Source organism: Crocodylus siamensis, chromosome 6 (genome assembly GCF_052110815.1).
Source record: "Crocodylus siamensis isolate JL-2025a chromosome 6, ASM5211081v1, whole genome shotgun sequence".
Lineage (NCBI taxonomy): Eukaryota > Metazoa > Chordata > Crocodylia > Crocodylidae > Crocodylus > Crocodylus siamensis.
In genome coordinates, this window is record NC_143400.1 from 9,994,899 (window position 1) to 10,014,835 (window position 19,937).

Below are 19,937 nucleotides of genomic sequence, written 5' to 3' on the forward strand. Positions count from 1 at the left end.
ACACGCACAGGCCTATCAAATACCTCTAAGGCTGTTTTTCAGCTCTTGCCTGCTAGGAATTCAAGAGCAACCACAGTGAATCACGCCTATACACATGCAGGGAGGCTGCTCCAATGCACTGTAATTGCAGCATATCAGAGCAGACTTGATTAACCAAGTCTGCTGGAGTGTGGTAATTACTAAGCTCAATTAATCAAGACCTTGGAGCATGGTAATTAACAGGAGCCTAGTTTTCACTGATAAAATCACTGATAAAAATCACAACTGATAAAAAACCCCAAATCCATGACTCAAATGAAATGCCACTATAGATATAAGTATCAATTTTATTGATATATTTATAATTTTAAAGCAATTTGAAAGCCGACCAGTGCCTCAGTCACTAGAATAAAATATATTTTAAATACCTATACAATTTGGTATTTGATTTGGGGATTTTTATCAAAGAAAATCAGAGCTTCCTCCCCTCCTTTGCTCACGAGGTCCAGCCTCTTCACTCCCAAGCCACAGCCCCCAAGCCCTGCTGAAAAAATCCATTTTTTTCTTGGGTAGAAGAGAAAATCCATGGGTTGGTTTTTTTTCATTTTTCCATGGGAAATGGAAAATCTGGATCCACGATAATTACCACACTCCAGCAGATTCCACTGTCATGTGTATTAGTGTCTCTGTGCTGAAAAATGGTGGCTAGGGTGCTTTAACTAAAGCTCATTCGAAGAGATTTAGTTAAAGTCACTCTGCCACCATTTTTCAGCATGGGGACACTGATACACGTGATGCTCCGGGCGCTTTAAGTAGAGCAGCTCTTGGAGTCACTCTACTTGAACACTCCCAGCCCCCACTCCAGTCCCAGAGCACGTCTATAAATGCCCAATGAATCTAACGCAGCCCCACTTATATCCTTCATGGAGGTGAGTGTGCCTGCAGGCATGGGTGGGAAGGAGCCAGGTCAGGCCAACAGGAGGCCTCTTGCCTTAGTGAGCATGAGACACCCACATCCACAACCCTTGCCACATCCTTCTCACGCCCTCCAGATGGACAGGGAAGCCCTGGTTCCCCTCCTGCCCTCTGGAGCTCTTAAGCAGCAGGTGTGGGGGCAGGGCAGGACTGCTTGAAATGGGAACTGTGCTCTCCAGAAAGTACTGTCTGCCATTGTGTACATTTTCCATTACAGGTCTGAGATTTTCTGACTAGCTGCAATGAGGAGCTGCACTCAGCAGGTGCTGGAGCAGGTCCTCTGAGCTATCAAATCTACCGTGCACTTGGGGAAGGGGCTCTGTAGAACTGCTGGGCAATTCAAAGGGACTTGCTGGTGGTCACATCCGGTTGCCCTGGCTCTGAGCAAGGCTGAACACCAAAGAAGATGTGATCCTTGTGCACTGCTGCTAGCACACGTGGGTGTAGCTGTGTGGTGTCACATCTCTGTCCGACAGTTGTAATATTGCTGGCAAGGCCAATGCTCTTTAGCACAGGCCATCTCAGAGAAGCTTATCTATCCTGGGTCCTGCCAAACAGCTCTTCTCCCCAATCCAACTAGAGGAGATTTGTTACTGGATGGGGGTGGAGAGCTAAGAGTGGAAGGAGAAGAAAGCAAGGAAAAAGGGAAAGGGTGAATGGCACAGAAAGCAAGGGGGAAAATAGCCCCCTCCTCATTTACTGCCTCACCACCGAGTGAGCATGAAAGGGATGAAATGTGGATAAGTGCATGTGACTTACATAGCAATGCAAAGGATTTACACACTGTAGTGACAGGTACTTAAAACTGCATAAGATCTGACTATCTTGTTTTCTAGGCATGCTGCAGCCTCCAAGTATCCCACTGGCCACATCGCTCCCCTTTCTCACTCCTGCTCATCTGAGTTAATTGACTTAAACATCATGGAAAAGCCAAGCTTCCATAAACTGCTCACACACTCATTTGAGCAGATCCTCAGCTAATATAAACTGTTACAGGGCCCCTGAAACGAGGGAGCTAGGAGACAGCTTACTCCAGGTGAGAATCTGCCCCATTGACTGCGCGTGCAAACACAGTCCTAAGAGATGAGGCAATTCTCTCCCCTTGTTACACCAGCCCCGGGACAGGCTGATTCCTGCTCTGCTGTAGGCTTCCTGCGGTAACATCAGGGAGCGTGGGGCTTATAAAAGGAGAGGAGTTTCTTACCACAGCCTTTTCACTTTACAGCGTGGGTCTTTCAGTGCTTGACACAGCAGGCAAATAGGCGAGTGAGTCTCCTGTTCCCTACAAAGAGAGAACAGAACCGTTTGGATTTTCTACCGACAGACTTCAGCTCATTTCTTCAGCTTTCCAAACCCATTTTGGATAGTACGATTATACCTTACATGTAAACGAGTCCACAGCTTCAGTCTACTGTACATCATCGAAAGCAGAATGTATCTAGTACCAAAATATGCACTTACCATCAAGTGGAGCAGGCTCTTCTAAGTGTGATCTATCTGTTCATTGTGCGAATGTGAACACGTGGTAGCATTCAAATGCAGTTCTCAGCACTCACGCAAACATCTCCAATGCTTTTTTTTCTTTTTGTGCTGACCAACTGTTTTATCATTTACCGTTTTATCATACAGTAGAAATCAGCACATTTCCTGAACCATGAGTGTTGATTTAAATTTAGCCACAAAATGCAAAGGTTTGGGTTTTAGCTGTCATAGTTAGATTTGGAAGCAATCTGCGTGACTGCTGCTCTTTGAAATTCCAGTTGGCGTTGGGCTGTGCACGCCTGCAGTGACAGAAGGAGGCTTAGCAGAAGTCTGACAACTCAACCAGTCCTCTGAAATGCACTTCTGAGCGTATCAATCACTTAGCTATCTGGTCTAACTGAGAAGGATACAGTTTTCCTCTGAAGGAGATAAAAGGGATGGAAATAGTTCTTTTGTGTATGTAATAGTTGCTGTTTCTGTCAGGAGGCTTGAGGTGCCCTAAGTCAGCTCAAACTTGGTTGCAGATCAAGCAGAAAAGCCTGAAAAGCTTGAGGTAGAGGCTTTCAGGAGGTAGAGGGCTAGGGAGAAGCTCAACAGGAAACCAAGGAGCATAGTGTTGCCTCTCCCTGTGGTGGAAGCTGGGTGGGAATCAGAAGTGAAGCTAGCTCCTCCACGGTAGTGGACCATGAGAAAGAGAAAGATGCACGGAGGCATGCCCGTGTGTTTGTGTTCCTTAAGAGAACCTACAGATGAAAGAAGAGTCAATCCAGGAGTCAATGCTTCATCTTCAGGCCAGTTTGGGCTGTCCCTTGAGTGCTGCTGGAGACCACCAGAGAGAAAACCTCAGTCTTGCCGCCTAGAATGAAGAGTGAGACAGGACAGGCGTCTCGAAGGGAAGGAGGAAGTGGAGCACATGGCAGTAGCCCTGGGGACTTCACTGGATTTATTTGGGACTCCCTGGTCATCGTCCCCTCGGAAGGAGCGGGGCTGCGAGGGCAAAGTGTAAGAGGCAGAGCCCTGAGGCAGAGGGAGCAGCTCCAGGCAGGGAAGACTGAGGCTCAGAGCCTGCGGTGCCATGTCCAGCCATGTGGGCTGGGCTGAGTGATGAACCCACTTTGTCATACAGTGGGGAACATAGCTAGCAGGGTAAGCAGGAAAGAAGGACAGACGGGTATTTGGGCGAGGGAAGTGGATAGAAGTGATGCATAGAAGGACTCCTGTGAGGTTGTCCTTCATTTTCAGGAGGCAACGAGGTAGCTAAAGCAGACCCAGACCATCTTCCTGCAGCTCCTGGACTGCCCACACATCCAGGGGAAGGCATGGCCGGAGATGAAGGGGCTGATGCTCCAAAGCCGAGGAGCAGCCACCAAGCCTGGTAGGGGTCTTGTGCAAGGAAATGGTCTGGCACCATGTGTATCAGTAGGAAAAGATATCTGAGCTAAGGAAACCAGAGACTCAGCTCTGGGTGACTAGGTCTGTGCAGGGACAGGACACTATGAAAGGTCTTGCCCTTATTGCACTGAAACTAGAACGCTTCTGTGTCAGTGGAGGGCAGGAGCAGCTGCAAAGGTTTGAGCCATCATGAAAGCATTAATGTGAGGTGCATGTTCCTGGCAAAGGGCAGACAGAAGCAGGGGCCAGCCCCTGTTTTAGCTATTAAGCAGGTAAGAGGACTTAGGTGCTTATTTCCTCTGAAAAATTGTTTAGATAGATTTCGGATGAGTCCTGCTCTTACTCATGGCTTGTTCATGCTTCCATCTTAAAGCCAAAAAACCAGCATGTGGGAAAAGTAGATGTGTAAATGAATTTTCAGGGACACAGAGTGGACTAGGATCAGAGCTGAAGGTCCATGTCCACTAAGATGCTTAAAAGGCAGAAGAGGACCGAGTCCTAAGTGTCCATCCTCCACTCCCCTCAAAATGCACTGATGCTGCACCTGGCCAGCCCCCCAGAAATGAACCCAACAAGACTTGCACTTGAAGGAAGCACAGGGCAGAAGCTGGCACTCACATACTCAAAAGGCTCTTTCCCCATTTCCACACGGCTGCTCCTGGAAGCCTCTGGGCTGCTCACCAGCCGCTGCACGGTGGAGTGGTGAAGCAGCACCTCAGCTAGGAGGGGGCTTTATAGTTACATGCTGTTGAAGGGGTCCACAATGCAAGTGCTACAAATAAAGACAGACTTTACATGTCTGTCCAGACCCTCAGTATTGTAGAGCTCACTCCTGGGATGGCAGCCCACACCCATGGCAATAGGCATATATTCACTTCAATTCAAGAGCTTGAGCTGAAACATTTCCGATTCTCGGTCACCAGAGCAAGAGTAGCTGCACTAATAACTGTGATAAGAATTACCCTACATCTAAAATACAATTCCCATTTGCTGGACAGCAAGGAGAATATAACAGCTACTTCCAGAGAGATTCACATGCTCCCCATCCCACAGCAAGCAAACTACTTTGGCAAAAGCTAAGGTGGAGCAGTTTGGCAAGTTGTGCCGGTCATAGAAACAGCTGCAACCCCACCTGGTGGAAGAGGCAAGCCCACCAGAAAACCGTGTTATAGACCCAGGGCAGGAACTCAGAGGATGCTTCACTGCTTAACAGAAAGCTGACATAGGCAGGGACCATCATGCTCAGAAAAATGTGGGGGTCTAAAATTCGAAGCAACAGTGTTTTGATCATTTTGCCTTGTGAGCTGAAAGTAAGAACAGTCTACGAATCCTAATTCTCCTCTATGCATGAAATCCATATGAGGAAATATTACTTTAAACATTAATGACATTTTTACACATGCGTGCACCACAGCACTGGATGATTTCAAAAGTTTCCAGTGCTGCAGTGCATGCATTTATATAAACGGCAAAATGCACATCAGCTCACAGAAAATGGCAGTGGTCTGCTTTTGAGCCAAACCACATTGAAGGTGTTTTAGTTCAAAAGTGCACTGCTGCCATTTTCTGTGCACGGACGTGCATTTCGCAATATATACAAATGCATGCCATGCGGCACCGTGCACGTCAGCTCATGTGCGAAGCAGACTGAATTAATCGGGTCTGCTCTGACATGCTGGACCTCCAGCACATCACAGCATAGACAGGTACGAGTATAAAACCCTAAAAGCCTTTCAAACAATGACATATATAAATTCTGAAAGAAGAAACGTTTCGTACAAACAGGTGGTGCAGTTAAGGGGAGAGCATGTCCAGTAAATCTACTCTGCAGGAAAACTGTGTGGCTATGAGAAAGACTAGCCAAGTGCCCGTCAAGATTGATAGTGGGGGGAGCTGGGGTGGGACAAAGGCCCATGTCCGGCCCCCACCCCGCATTTAGGGTGTGGCCCTGCTCCCCTGTCTCCCTTCAGGGCTGGGGCCAGGGCCAGTGCTGCTCCCCCTGCCCCCTGGGTCCCAGATCCACGGGGTCTGCACCCCCCTCTCCCCTCCCTGGGGGCTTTTGGTGGAGGGGGCGGGGCAGCAGCACCACTCTCTCACCCTTTATGGTAGGTGGGAACAGCTATTTGTCAGCCAATCAGAGTGCGAATAAAGCGTTATAGACAGACAGACAGACAGACTAAGGCTTTTATAATATTAGAATTATTGCTCAGTAGCACAGGGAGGGTTTAGCTATTCAGGTCACTTAAAAAAAGGCCTTTTTCACCTCCAACTTGCCTGCTGTGCTGTTATTAACACACTTCGGCACACCCCATGGCCCTGTGCGAGACAGCGAGTTTTATAAACTTTGGGAACATTATGCTTTAGTATTATTTAGAGCTAGAAGTGACATCTTATGTAACACAGGAGACTTTTCTTGAGTATTACTGACAGTTTGAAGATGAATTAATTTGTTATTCCTCAAATTGCTGCTTCCCAGGTTTTGTGAAGAAGTAGCACATCCTTTTTAAGTCTCAACCCTTAACGATGGTAATTCTTTACTGTGGACCATTTTAAAGCTAAATCTGAGGTAAGGGGGAGGGGAGCGTGAGAAGGGGAGGGAAAGACAATATTTTACAGATTCAGTTAAGTTTCTTAAGAAAATATGTTTTTGAGCCCAGGTAATACTCACAGAGGTGACCAATTTGGGGATCTCGACACATCTTCGTTTAGGGCTTCATAGCTGAATTCGCAGGATTCTAGGAGAAGCGATTCTAACTGGTGGCAGTTTCTTAAACAGTATGCAAGTACCTCCTGATCCATTTGGGTAAATGTATGATGTTGTAACTTTAAAGTTGTTAAACGGCTCAATGCACTTTGCACAAAATTTTCATCCTGAATTTCGTACAAACAGTGAAATTCCTCAAGCTGATAAAGCGCTTCAACCTTAGGTGCAAAACTTGACCCCTGCCCATGAAATCCCAAAGACAACGGAGATGTTTTGGGGTTTCTTTTAATCCATTTCAGTAATTCTGGTTTAATTTTCAATGACATTTTGCATCTCAGTTTTTTCTCAATGTCTTTCATTCTCTCTTCATTTAAGAGACCAAACAGAAATCGCACTGTTAACATTAAATGATTCCTAGATTTCCCATAGTCGGCTAACAAAGCTGTCAAAGCTGTTATGTCATTCCCCGAGCCTTCGCCTACTGCCGCTGCATCTTCTTCCAGAGCATAAAACAGAGCTGCAAAAAACTCTTGAAAAGACAAGTGGACGAAGCTGTAGAGACATTCGCAGTCAGTGCTTCTTTGAAAGAGGTTCTCATTCAGAAAGAGGGAGTCAGCAGTGTCTAAGCCGTGCTTCTGGAGTTCCTCTGCCCCAAACAGGATTTTCTGCCTGCAGACCCCATCTGCAGCCAAGGAGCAAAGTCCTTTCAAGTTAGTTTGCAGGAGTTGCTTTGACTTGCTTCTTGGATCCTTCAGCAAATTGTACAGGTAGAGCAGGTACACTCCTGTGACTGTTGTCGAAGTCTGTGCAAGATCTTCGCCTTCATCCATCTGCTGCTTTATGACAGTGCAGACGATCCAACAGACAATGGGGACAAAGCACATGGTGAAGAGCATTTCATTTTCTTTTACAAAATTAAAGGCTTTTCTTGCTTTCCCTTTATTCCCAAAATATTTGTCAAAGTATTCTCTCCTCTCGGTTTCTGAAAACCCCAGGATTTCAGCGTAGCGTTCATTGTGCAAGCACTGCCTGAGCTCCTCCACAGCAGCTGGTCTTGTAGTAATGAGTAAGGAGCATTTCTGGAGGACTTTTTTCCGGACTAAACTGCTCAGCACGATTTCCATTGGTTTCTTCTCCCAGGGATCAGAGCACAGATTCTCTTCCGGCTGATCCAAGGAAAACCTCAGTTCATCAAAGCCATCGATTATGAACAGGAGTTTCTCTGGATTCCCCAACATTGCTTCAACCGGTGCATGTTGATCAGGACAGTTCCTTAGGATCAGATTTGCCACGCTTCCCTGCTCAGTGTCAAAGTTAACTTCTCTGCAGTCTATGTAGAAAACATAATCAAATGCCCTGTTGTACAGCTTTCCAGCCGCCCAGTCAAACATGATCTTTTTTGCTGTCAGTGTTTTCCCAATCCCTGCGGCTCCCAGCAGCACAGCAATTCGCTGGGTTTTCCCCTTCTCATCAGCTGCAAATAAGTCACCGATGGTGATGGATCTCTTTTGCTCAGACATGATTTCTGCATGTCTCTGTCCTGAGGCCATTATTTCGTGTTGTCTTTCCTTTCTGGCACGTGTTTCCTTCACAATAATCAGCTTTGTGTATCTGCTGTTCAGCTTTATATTCTCACCAAGAAGAGAGTTCCTGTCTTTTATTACTCTGTACGTGTCCCATACGTGTTCAGTGTACTTCTCCCTGTAGCCTGGGTTAGAGACATGAAGCATTAGATATCCTGAGGCAGGAGTTCATGGGAAAAAGACAATCTACATTAATGCTGGAATAAAGCTAATTCAACAATAATTAATGGTGCCTTTAGCTAATTGTATTGCACATTTCCTCATACAGTATCCTCCAATCACCTAGCTGGAGGACCTGTAGTTCTTCTTTATATCAACAGTCCCACTGGAATTAGGATGCAGGTAAAAATGGTAGTTTGAACTCGTGTGTATATTCAACAGTCACTTTACTAACTGGTGAAATGCAGTCATGTCTACAGTGAAAGCCAACAATGCAGGGCACAGCAGCAGTACATAACACTTCAGATCAGGGGCCAGCAACCTCTAGAAGCCATGGGCCAGAACCACCTGGCCTCAATCTGGGTGGCTTCAGCCGTGCATCGGCAGTGAGAGCAGGCATTTGCCTATGTCTGCACTAGGGCACGGTGCTGCTGTCACTTCTCCCCATCCCCCAGCTGCCTGGCCCCAGTGTGGGCACAGCTTCCAGCCAGTGAGGGACTGAGCCAGGGCCGAGCAGCTCAAAGCTGTGTCTGCATTGCTGCCACTTCTCACCACCCACCAGCTGCAATGCAAGCACAGCTGGAAGTTGCCCAGCCCCAGTTCAACTCCTCACTGGCTGGAAGCTGAGCCTGTGCTGCAGGCAGGGGATGAGGGTGAGGAGAAGTGGTGGTGATGGAGAAGTGCTGCTGCCCTACCCGAGCACCACTTCTCACTGCTCAGTCCCAGCATGGGCATGGGCACAGGCAGACACAAAGCCCTCCAGCTCCATGGGCCACATTCAGTATCTAGCTCATGCAACATGTTGCTGACACCTGTTTAAGCTACAAACTGAGAAGGGACGTAACAGGAAAGTGGGATATTTTGGGGAATCCGCCGAAAATGGAGGAGGCCTGATTCATAGTATCACATGATTCATGCTATCCCAAAATGCCTCCATCTGGATGGAGAAAACCTGCTTCTGGGTTCTGAAAAGACTATGGTCTGAGGTGTGCTATTCACTACTTCTACTAGCCAAACCCTTGGCAGCTCTAGAGTAACTGCCAGTTGGTGATAACAGTCCTGTTGCCATGTCACATACCGTCTGCTCTTCTTCCATGGGTTTGATTGGGGCCCAAAGCTGGAAAAGAAATGGCATGTGAGTATTAGAGTTACAGAACTGAAGACAGAGTGTTGCCCATGGAGGGAAGTGAGAGAAGTGTTTCATTTAAGGTTCTCCACAGTAGGAGATAACCTAAAGCTCAGAGGCAGAGATTTCTTTGGAGGCAGGAGTACAAGGCAATGTGCGGTATGGGACTGCCCCCGCAATGCCTGTGGTTTTACCATGATGGGCCCTGCCACCGAAAGCAGCTCTGTTCCTACAGATGGGGCCAGATTCCCACAAGAGCTCAGCACAGGAAGGGCTGTTGCAATCCAGCCCTTGTTTAGGCACTTTGATTGGAGCTAAGTAGCTTTGAAAACCTGGCCCCATATGCCTGCCTCACAGCCTACTCTCCCTCCTGTATTGTGTGCACAAGATTCACATGGGAGCCCCAAGATAGATTGAGCACCGGCGATGCTGGCCAGCTCTTTGAGGTTGGATTTGCTGCTGTTTGAGAGCTGAACAAAACTCTCAGCTACCGCCGCACAGCACTGCCAAGCTCAGGCACTTCCTCCTTGACCAGCACTTCCTGCCCTCGCTCCGCTGCTGTAACTGGTAAAGTCCCCCCCAAACTCTTTGACTACCTCAGGCAGCAGCACCCCTTCCCCTCCACCCCAGCCCCTGGCTCAATGAATGTGCCCCACAATGCACCTGAACACGACATCCCTCCAACAGCTTCTGCCCTCTCTTCTCTGCTGGTGCTGCTCTCTCTCCTGCCAGCTGGACAGCTGGACACCCTCACTGTCCCCCCACCTCCCAGATCCCCTTCCCACTCTTGCTTTTAGAGCATTTGCCATTCCCAAGTGTCCAGCATCTCCTTCTGCTGCCCAGTAACGGGGAGTGTCACAGTGCACTGAAGTGCCTGTCCAACTAGAGAAGGACAGGTGTTGGTTGCTGGGGCAACCACAAGGGTCAGCTGACCAGGAGGGGGCGGCACCTGGCCTATATAAACAGCCCAGGCTGAGGCCATAGGCAGTTCCCCTCTGGCAGTCGCGGAAGATGGAGCTCTGCGGGAGCAGGCCTAGTTGAGCAGCCTGGTGGAGCTTATGGGTGAGGATACCAGGCAGAGGAGCCCTGGCAGGGATGGAAATAATGATGAGCCAGAGGGTTTAGGGTTTATGTTTTAAGCCAGGAGGCGAAAGTTTGAGTTGGGGCCGATTGGCTGATGGTTTTGTTTGTTGTGACACCAGAGGACCGGGTGAGGCTATAAGGGGTTGGAGGAGGCCTCATAGGAGCTCCCCAGTAGTGTGGGGGGGGTTCCTGGTGACAGAGGGGGCATTGCATTTTGGGGTGTCTCGACCCCAGTCCCAGTGTGGGCATTATTGGGAGAAGCCCCAGTGGGGCGCAAGACCTGGAAAGGGGGTCTGGAGGCCAGGCACGGCTATGGCCACCTGAGCTTCAATTGCGGGAATCACGAGGCAAGGCCCCAGGGAGGACGTGAGGGCGAGATATCGCGCTGAGCCCCAGGGAGGGCATATAGGAAGAAGCAGCCCCAGAGGCGGCACACTAGTCAGGTGCCAGAGAGGCCGCAGCAGTCAGGATATAAGGGCCAGGTAAGGGGGAAGCCACCTGAGCCGGACAGAAATCATAGACCCGAGAAGGGGGTCTGGGGGCCAGGCATGACTAAGGCCACCTGAGCCCCAACTGTGAGAAGCACCAGTGTGGGCACTAGCAGGAAGCCCCAGGGAGGGCGAGTGCACCGCGAGAAGTAGAAGATAAGCCCAGAGGGCATCCGTGAGGGTGCGGGCACTAATAGGGAACTCTTGGACCTCCTGCACCTGAAAAAAAGAAGCTGGTAAAGGATGGAAGATAAGAAACACCACAAAGGAGGAGTATTCAGCATTGGCCCACATCTGTAGGGAGCATACTAGAAAAGCCAAGGCTGAAACTGAGTTCAAACTGGCCACACAAATCAAAGGCAATAAAAAGTCCTTCTTCAGATATGTGAGAAGTTGGAAAAAAAACAAGGGTAACATTGGAGCCTTATTAAACCAAGTGGGACAGCTGATAACCAACGCCCAGAAAAAAGTCAGTCTCCTTAACGACTATTTTGTGTCGGTCTTCCATCAGTGCAAGGGGATCACCCTGCCTGGCAGCATGCAGGTTCACCAGGGGAAGGGAAAACATGCACCCATCATTGGTGTTGATCTTGTGAGGGTACACAATGAGAGCCTGGATACCCACAAATCAGTCAGCCTGGATGAAATGCACCCAAGAGTGCTAAAATATTTGACTGACATCATAAAAAGACCAATGGCAAGGATATTTGAGAACTTGTGGTGCATGGAACAGGGTCCTGAAGATTGGAAGAGGGCCAATGTGGTGCCTATCTTCAAGAAAGGGAGGAAGAAAGATCCAGGGAGCTACAGGCCAATCAGTTTGACCTTAATCCTTGGAAAGTTCTTGGAAAAAATCATCAAGGAAACCATTAACACCAGGCCAACAGAAGGTAATATTCTGAGAGAGAACCAACAGTTTTGTCGTGGGTAGGTCATAGATCAGTCTGAGAGACAGCCAACACAGTTTTGTTGTGGGTAGGTCTCGTCTGACCAGTCTCATTTCCTTTTATGACCAGGTGACACATCACCTGGACAAAGAAGACGAGGTGGATATCATATTTTTGGACTTCAAGAAAGCCTTTGACCTGGTGTCCCATGACATCCTCATGGAAAAATTGGGGAATTGTGGCCTTGACAATTTCACGGCCCGATGGCTGGGGAACTGGTTTTGTGGATGGACCCTGAGAGTGATAGTTGATGGGACCAAAGCAGCATGGCTCATGGTGACCAGTGGCATCCCCCAGGGCTGCATTTTTGGACCTGTACTCTTCAGTGTATTTATAAATGATCTGGACTCTGATATCAGAAGCGGACTGGCTAAGTTCACTGACAACACCAAGCTATGGGGAAGTGCTGTCACCCTAGAGGATAGGCTGTCAATCTAGGCCAACCTCAACAGGTTTACAAGGTGGGCAGATCAAAACCTGAGGGCATTCAACACTGAGAAATACAAAGTGCTCCACCTTGGAAGGAAAAACCCACACCACACTTATAGTCTTGGCAACACTATACTCACTAGCACCACGACCAGAAGATACTTGGGGGTCATAACTGACCACAAGATGAACATAAGCCATCAATACAATACTGCAGCTGGCAAAGCAAACAGAACTATGGCTTGCATCTACCCATGCATCTCAAGCAAGACCTGGGAAGTCATCTTCTCACTTTACCCGGCCTTGGTGAGGCCACAGCTGCAATACTGTGTCCAGTTCTGAGCTCTGGAATTCAGAAAGGATGTGGAGAAGCTTGAGAGAGTCCAGAGGTGAACCATAAGCTTGATTAGAGGACAAGAAATCACGCCTTATGAGGATAGGCTGAGAGGCATGGGGCTCTTCAGCCTGGAAAAGCGCAGGCTCAAGGGGGACTTGGTGGCAGCCTATAAGTACATAAGGAGTGTGCATCAGGGGACTTGACAAATTTCTGTTCACCAGGGCACTCCATGGAAAGACAAGGTCCAGTAGTCACCTGATGATCTTGTGAGGTCCCTTCCAGCCCCAATGTCTATGAAATCTATGATATACAATTACATTTCATCTGGCCAAATCTGAAGGAGTCAAACACCAGCCTGAGGACATTAACTTTTAGAAAGGGGAAATTAAGAAAATAAACATTTAAAAGGAAACACAGAGAATTTATTTAGAAAAGCCGAAAGACTTTTGCAACGTTGTTATTGCCGACGAGCTTATATGGCCAGATTCTTGTTGCATTACCCAGTTCTCGGTGGTAGGTTTCTATCTAGACCCAGCATCTCACAAGAAATAGTTTGCTTGATAGTTCAGGGAGTAGCAGACTGCTAGTTCTTGCATGCATCTTTTGTTCTTATTACTACTTTCCTGCTACCAGAAGACTCAAAGGAGCATGAGCCTGCAGACATAAAATAGGAGACAGAAGAGCAAGAAACAAGCCAACTGTGCTAAATGACAAGATCCAAGAAATTACTAGAGTGCACTTTCTTCACAAAATAGAAACCCAGATCCCCCGACCACAGGAACACAGAAATGGCCTCAGTGTATCAGACTCAGGCTCCAGCTTTTCCATCATTCTGTCTCTGACAGGGCCCAACACTAAAATTTTCAGAGCAAAGAACAGAAAACCACACAGATGACAACAGTGGGTTACTCTGCCATTGTGAAAATTCTCTCTTAATCCCCAGGATGAATGGATACAAAGCAGGAAGCAGGAAGCTTAGATCTTTCCCCAAACACTTTTTCTAGCATTATTGAAATGCCAAACATTCTTGTTTCTTGTACACCGCTTGATCCTTCTGGAAACATTGCAGTGGCATTACCTGGCGAAAAGTTCAATGTGTAATTACACATTGGCTGAAAAAGTTCTTCCTTTCATCTGTTACCATCTTTCAGTTTCATTAAGCAACTGACCGAAGCTTCCAAATTGCACTAAACTGGGTGAATCTACATGTGCAAATGCTTTGGTGTGGGTTTACTCTAGAGTAATTTACTCTGCAGAAAACCCACCCCAGGCAGGGGTCTTCACATGCAGGGAAGTGGGAGCAGATTTGCTCCTCAAGGCAGCAATCTGCGCTCCCCACCCCCCCAGCCTTGCACCAGCCAGCTGCAGGTGCCAGGGGAGGTCTAGGTTCCCCATGGGTGCTAACCCAGGAACAGGCAGAGGAGACAGGTGTCTCCTGGCAAGGGGTGGGACACTGCAGAGAGGGGGCTGGGAGATTCTTATCTCCCAGCCCTAGCTCCATGGTCTTGGGGCCTAGTCTGGGAGATACTTGTCTCCCAACCCTAACCTCATGACCATGGAGCTAGGGCTGGGAGATAAGAATCTCCCAGCCCCGACTCCCTGATCATGAAGTTGGGGCTAGGAGTTCCCTGATGCCAAGGTAGAGGGAGATTGTCCCTGCCCAGGCTCTGGTGGCAGAGCCTGCCCCAGCAACAGGCAGCTTTATGTCCCATGCCCGGCTGCAGATGTACAGGTAGCAAATTTACTCATGATTAGAGCAAATTACAGTGCAGTAAGCATCTGTACATATCGACGGTGATGTTTAGTGAGCAGTGATTTGCTCTAATTTTGAGTAAAGCAGGTCATGTAGTGTAACAGGGTGCTGAATCTGGTCCCTGTTATGCATCCTTCCCATGAGGAATCCAGCCATGAAGTGCCAAGGGCACCAAGCCCAGAGCCTTGGGGAAGACCTGGTCGAGTTAAACAAGAAGGGGAGCAGTCCCCTCTTCAAGGCACTAGAATGACTGGAAATGGGTAACTGCTAAAACATCCCAAAGACTTGGAAGCAGATAAAGTTGCTCCACTTAGGAGTATTCAGTGCCTTTGCAAAAAATATGGCATGTTCTGATGTATGTAACCAAAGTAGCAAACCCTGAAAAAGAGAAAACAAGAAGGCCAATTTCAAGAATGCAGTAAGTAAAGTAATGAATGACCTCAGAGGCTCCGGACTTACCCAGTGGAACCCAGTGAGGAGACCCAAAAATGGTGCACTTGGTAAAGAATAAGATAATGTTGGAATCGCCCTTTTAGTACATGAGTATAGGCACAGTCAGCGTGTGTAATAAGTGACCTTATGATTAACCAATGTATGTCATGGGATCATGTTATGAATTTGAAGAAATGAAATGTGCAAAATACCCGATTTGTGTTAGAAATTTTGAAAGAGATGCGTCCCTTAACATGGAATTCAGGGATTTTTTTTTGGGGCGAGGGATGGAAATCATGACTTGTAGTTTTTGGATTCAGACGTATGGTGAAGAGTTGAGAATCTGGGTGAGCAGGTGACATGATGGCAAATGAGGTTTTGTGTTGATAAGTGCTAAGGAATGCAAATGTAAAGGAATACTTGGAACTACCCATGCATCTCACTGGAGTCTGATGAGATGTACTGTATCAGCTAAAGAAAAAGACCTGGGCTTCACTTAGCATGTTTCAGTGAGGACTTCTCCAGAGAAAAATAAAAAGAAGATAATTAAGAGCTTGAAGAAATTGTCATATGACCAGTCTGAAAGGGTTGAGGCGTATTACATGAGAGAGGAGACAGGTGAAAAGGGGAATGAGAAGAGCACAAAAATGCAAATGGAGCAAGGAAGGCAGCCTGGGAACTTCTATCCTCCTTGTATGGTAACATGGGAAGAAAAGCAAGTATTGCCTCTGCCAATGGTGCTCAAGCTTGTGGCCTTGCAGGCCAGATAAGTGGCCCAAACCAAGTCCCCAGTACCACCCCCTCCCTGCCCTGCATGCCAGGATTAGGCCCTGGGGCCAAGCGCCACCCCCATACACAAGGATTAGGCCTTGGGGAGCTAATGCCACCCCCTCCCAGGCCCTGACACTGGGAACTGGGTCCCAACGGTCTGATGCTGCCCCTTCCCTATCATCCATACTGAGACTTGGCCCTGGCACCTGGTGTGACCTTCACGCAGTCCTGTCCTGTGTGCTGGGATCAGGCACCCAATTCAGTGCACAGGGCCTGGGGCTCCCTACAGAACTGGATGACGCTGCACCTCAAGCCGGATTTGTCCCGCAGGCCAGGAGTTGAGGACCTCAGGTCCATGCACTTGAAAGATGGCAGACTTAAAACCACTAAATAAGCATTTTACACACAAACCAGGAATGGAGCTCACCGTCACCACATACCCAGGTCAAACCCTTAATGGGATTAGCACAGGATTAGATATTTCTAGGGGCCACCACGGGGACACAGCTGAAATAGGAAACATTAAACAGCCAGCAAGATTTTTGACAGTTATAAACACTCTTGTCCTAAAATACAAGCTAGTATCAGAGTTATTAAGAATTCACCTCTCTGGGCAAATTATTGTAAAACTGCATACTGCAGGGTTTCTGAGGACTTTATCTGAACTCCTGGCCACTGCCAAAGCCAGGACACTTTACAGGATGGACCAGGGCTCCAGTCAGCTTGGTCCATCCCGTGTGCCTAAAAATGCACCTACAAGCCAGGTGGCCAGGCCTCACCTCCGCTTTCCAGTAAATCACTCCGGCCTCTCTCTGAGTTTTGGCCTCTTTAATTGTTGCCAGTTTGCTGTTGCTCCTACTACAGATGTTGTGGATGGGGATATTTAATTGAGCAATGTCTCAGGGGAGGTGGAGGCTGCATTAGCTTTGGGCTCCTTACCTCTGTCCTTTTCCGCTTGGAGTTTCCCAGCCAAGTCCCTCCGATTGATCATTTTGAAGGTTTCAATAGCTGCATCCACTGCTCTCTCCTCACCATAGTGCTCTCTCAGGAGACCTGCAACATCTACACAGTCAGCCCTGTCCAGCTTACTGCGGCGAACTGGGGATTTGTCATCAAATGCCAAGCTGCATAACCGGTATCTGAATTCTTTAAAATTCTCCTCTGTGAGTTCCTGCAGATGTGGAAGGATGTCAGGTTTTCTTTTTTGCCTGGCCATTGTGAGATATTAGGAAAAGTCTGAAAGTGAAAAAATAATGGGTTAGGGGAGTCACCTATGGATATTATGAAGCTGCAATTGCATGATGAAGCGCACACAGCTACTGCACGGAAAGCAACCCCTTCCCATCTGCTCTCGCATTCACCACAGCATGCCTTTCTGCATGCCAGATTTTATCCAAGATGTTTCATGGCCTCACTCGCAAATAGCAAGCTTCAACCTGTGGCAAACAGCTGCTGTCCTAAGAACTTGGTGCTGTGCCTGGGGGAAGAGTCACAGGGGGAGGATGGCAATTCCTCAGGGGCTGCTGAAATGAGGAATTGCCATCCTCTGGCTGCTGCTGCTGCTACAGGTACCTGGGCCCTGGGTAGCTACTGGTGAAGGAGAGGGACAACAGCTGCTTAAACAGATCCTGGTGAGCTGGAGTGGTGTAGGCTTGTGGAAGCAGGTCCACCCTGGTTCTTTTATGAATTTCCTTTTTTCCAACCCACTACTCACTTCAAGACCCCCTCCCTTCCTCAGCTTCCCTTCAGAAAAGCCTCCCCATCCCTCCCGTTGAGGACTCTTCCCCACTCCATAGTCTTCCTCATCCAGATCAGGAAGTACTCTTCTTTTTTCTGCTTTTTCTTAGCCAGAACTATATGTTTCTATTATATTGTTTCAAGAGTTTCGCAGCATCTGTCCTCTCAGCCTTCCAGTGCATACCACGCAATTGAAGGTTTATTGTCAAATGGGAACTTAGCTAATATAAATGTAAAGCATTTATAATCTTCCTTTGAGAGGTTTTCCAGAAGTCCCAAAAGGGCTCCCATCAGTGTCTTAGGTCCAGCCACCATGAACTATATGGAAGTACCCGAAACTTAAAAAAACCACCCTATTAAAAACTGACTCCGAGCCATCTATGAACATCATGAAATTGCAATGACTACGCAAAAGGAAAACCTTCTCCATGTGCCCTCAGACAGTTTGCGCATTTCTGTGTGTCATGCACCAAGTTAATGATCTTATTTGGATATTTGTACATTAGAATATAATAGGCCTGTGTGAGTTGGCAGCGATCCAGTCCGGCTTCAGATCCAGGCACTTTGGATGGGAGCAATCTGATCCGGAGCTCAGGATCAGGTTTCTGCCTTGATCCGGCTGAAGCAGCTCTGGAGCTTTGGAGCCGCCTTGGAGATACGGCCATAGGGTATAATGGGGAATCAATGAAATAGCTATAACTTTGTTGTTTTTTGTCTGATTTGGATGAACTTTTCAGAGATGGTACACTCTGCAGAGAGCATGATGCCTGATATGTTTCAAGAAGATTGGCACAGGGATTTTGGGGGAACTGCACCCCAAATTCTTGAAAGCAAAACTCATGTCATTACTATGTGTTACAACACAGGGAGGTCAAAACTGCAAGGTTGGTAGCTCTTGCTGAGGCCACAAAGTCTGCCAAGTTTCAAGAAGATTGGTTCAGGGGTTTGGGGGAAACTGCACCTCAAGCTGCATACAAGCAAAACTCGTGCCATGAGTGACCCTGTGTGTCTTAAGGTGCAGCGGGGTGAAGGCTGCAGGGGTGGTGGCCCCTGCTGAGGCCACAATGCCTGCCATCTGTTGAGGAGATCGGTGCAGGGGGTTCTGGGGCCCTGCACCCCTAGCTGCTGACGGACAAAACTCGTGACATGGGTGCTTGTAGGACTGACCATGTCTGTCTTGGGGCAGTTGTCTGTATTGACTCTTTCCTCTCCTTAGTCTGTGGTTTTGTAGGTGTTGATTGATGGTAATTAACTGGTTCCATTACCTAGGTACTGTGTATTTATCTGGTCCCTGAGTGAGTCATGATTGATTGGTAACTGGTAACACAGTAGCTTAGCAGCCAGGCCTGCAGTAGTGTCTCCCCCGCCCCAAGACAGGCCCCAGGACCCCACTGCACCAATCTTCTCAACAGCTGGCAGGCTTCGTGGCTGCAGCAGGGGCTATGTAACAGGACTGGCACGCTGGAGCCTTTCTGTGGGTGGCTCCACCTTCCTGTCTTGGGCCCACCTCCTGCTTACTCTCCTGCCACGCCTTGATCTTAATTGATTGAGTGATGTAATTAGCAGGAGGCTGCCCATTTTATATGCCCGGTGTCAGAGGGTGTTACTTGCGGCTCCTTCTCCTCCCCTACACCGCAGCCCAAGCCTCGCAGATGTTACTTGACATGGTTTGCCCTATGTCTTGGCCCTCTTCTTTACTTCTGGGGCCCCTCTCTGCCTCCCCTCGCTCCGGGGCTCCCTGCTGCCCCCTCTCGCTCCGGGGCTCCCTGCTGCCCCCCGTAGCTTCGGGGCTGGGGCCAACGCGCCCCTAAACAATGCTGCGCCCTCTCTGGCACCAGGAAACCCCATGCTACCATGGTGTCCCTATGAGGCCTCCTCCACCCCTAATAGCCTCACCCGGTCCTCTGGTTGGATAGTAAACACCAAATACAAAACACAAAGCCCCTGGGCTATAACGTAAACTAAACCGCCCGGTCAAAAGTCCATGTTCTATCCCTACCGGGGTTTTCCTCCACCCAGTCTCATCACGGCGCAACTGCGCAGGCCATCCGGCTTCCCTGCTCTGCTTGCTCGAACAGGTTCCACCTTCCTTGGCTGCCAGAGGAGAACTGCCCTCCTGGCCTTATGCTTGGGCTTAAGAAGGGGCCAAGCCCTGCCCCTTCATGTCAGCTGACCCCCTTGGTTTCCCTGGCAACCAGCACCTGTGCTGCCCTGGTGACTGGCAGTGGAGCCTCCCCTCCTCACCACTAGGGGTCTCTCCTGCCATTTCTGCTTTTAGGTGCAGGGCACCCATGTGCACTGCAACAGGCTATCATCTCTGCAGCTTTCACCCTGCTGTGCCTTAACACACACAGGGTCACCCACGTCACGAGTTTTGCTTGTCCACAGCTTGAGGTGCAGTTCCCCTCAAACCCCTGCACTCTTCTTAAGTAACCCCAGTTAGTTAAGCAGGGGGTCAGACCCAATGGAGCAGGGGCTCAGACCCGATGATTTACCAGGTCCCTTCCAACTCTAGAAATCTATGAATCTACCAATATCTTCTGTACTGTAAAGCTCACCA

General features: G+C 48.5%; 1 protein-coding gene across 1 annotated transcript in view; it reads right to left on the reverse strand.

Annotated features, from left to right (window-relative positions):
- LOC149860945 (NACHT, LRR and PYD domains-containing protein 12-like) overlaps nt 1-19,937 on the reverse strand; it is a 44,222-nt gene that overhangs the window by 18,612 nt on the left and 5,673 nt on the right. The window contains exons 2-5 of the mRNA XM_090053635.1: nt 16,580-16,876; nt 9,353-9,391; nt 6,497-8,240; nt 2,159-2,236 (exon numbers count right to left, since the gene is read on the reverse strand). Coding sequence (XP_089909761.1) covers nt 2,159-2,236; nt 6,497-8,240; nt 9,353-9,391; nt 16,580-16,856 — 2,138 coding nt within the window. The 5' untranslated portion in view covers nt 16,857-16,876. The remainder of the gene's footprint in view (nt 1-2,158; nt 2,237-6,496; nt 8,241-9,352; nt 9,392-16,579; nt 16,877-19,937) is intronic.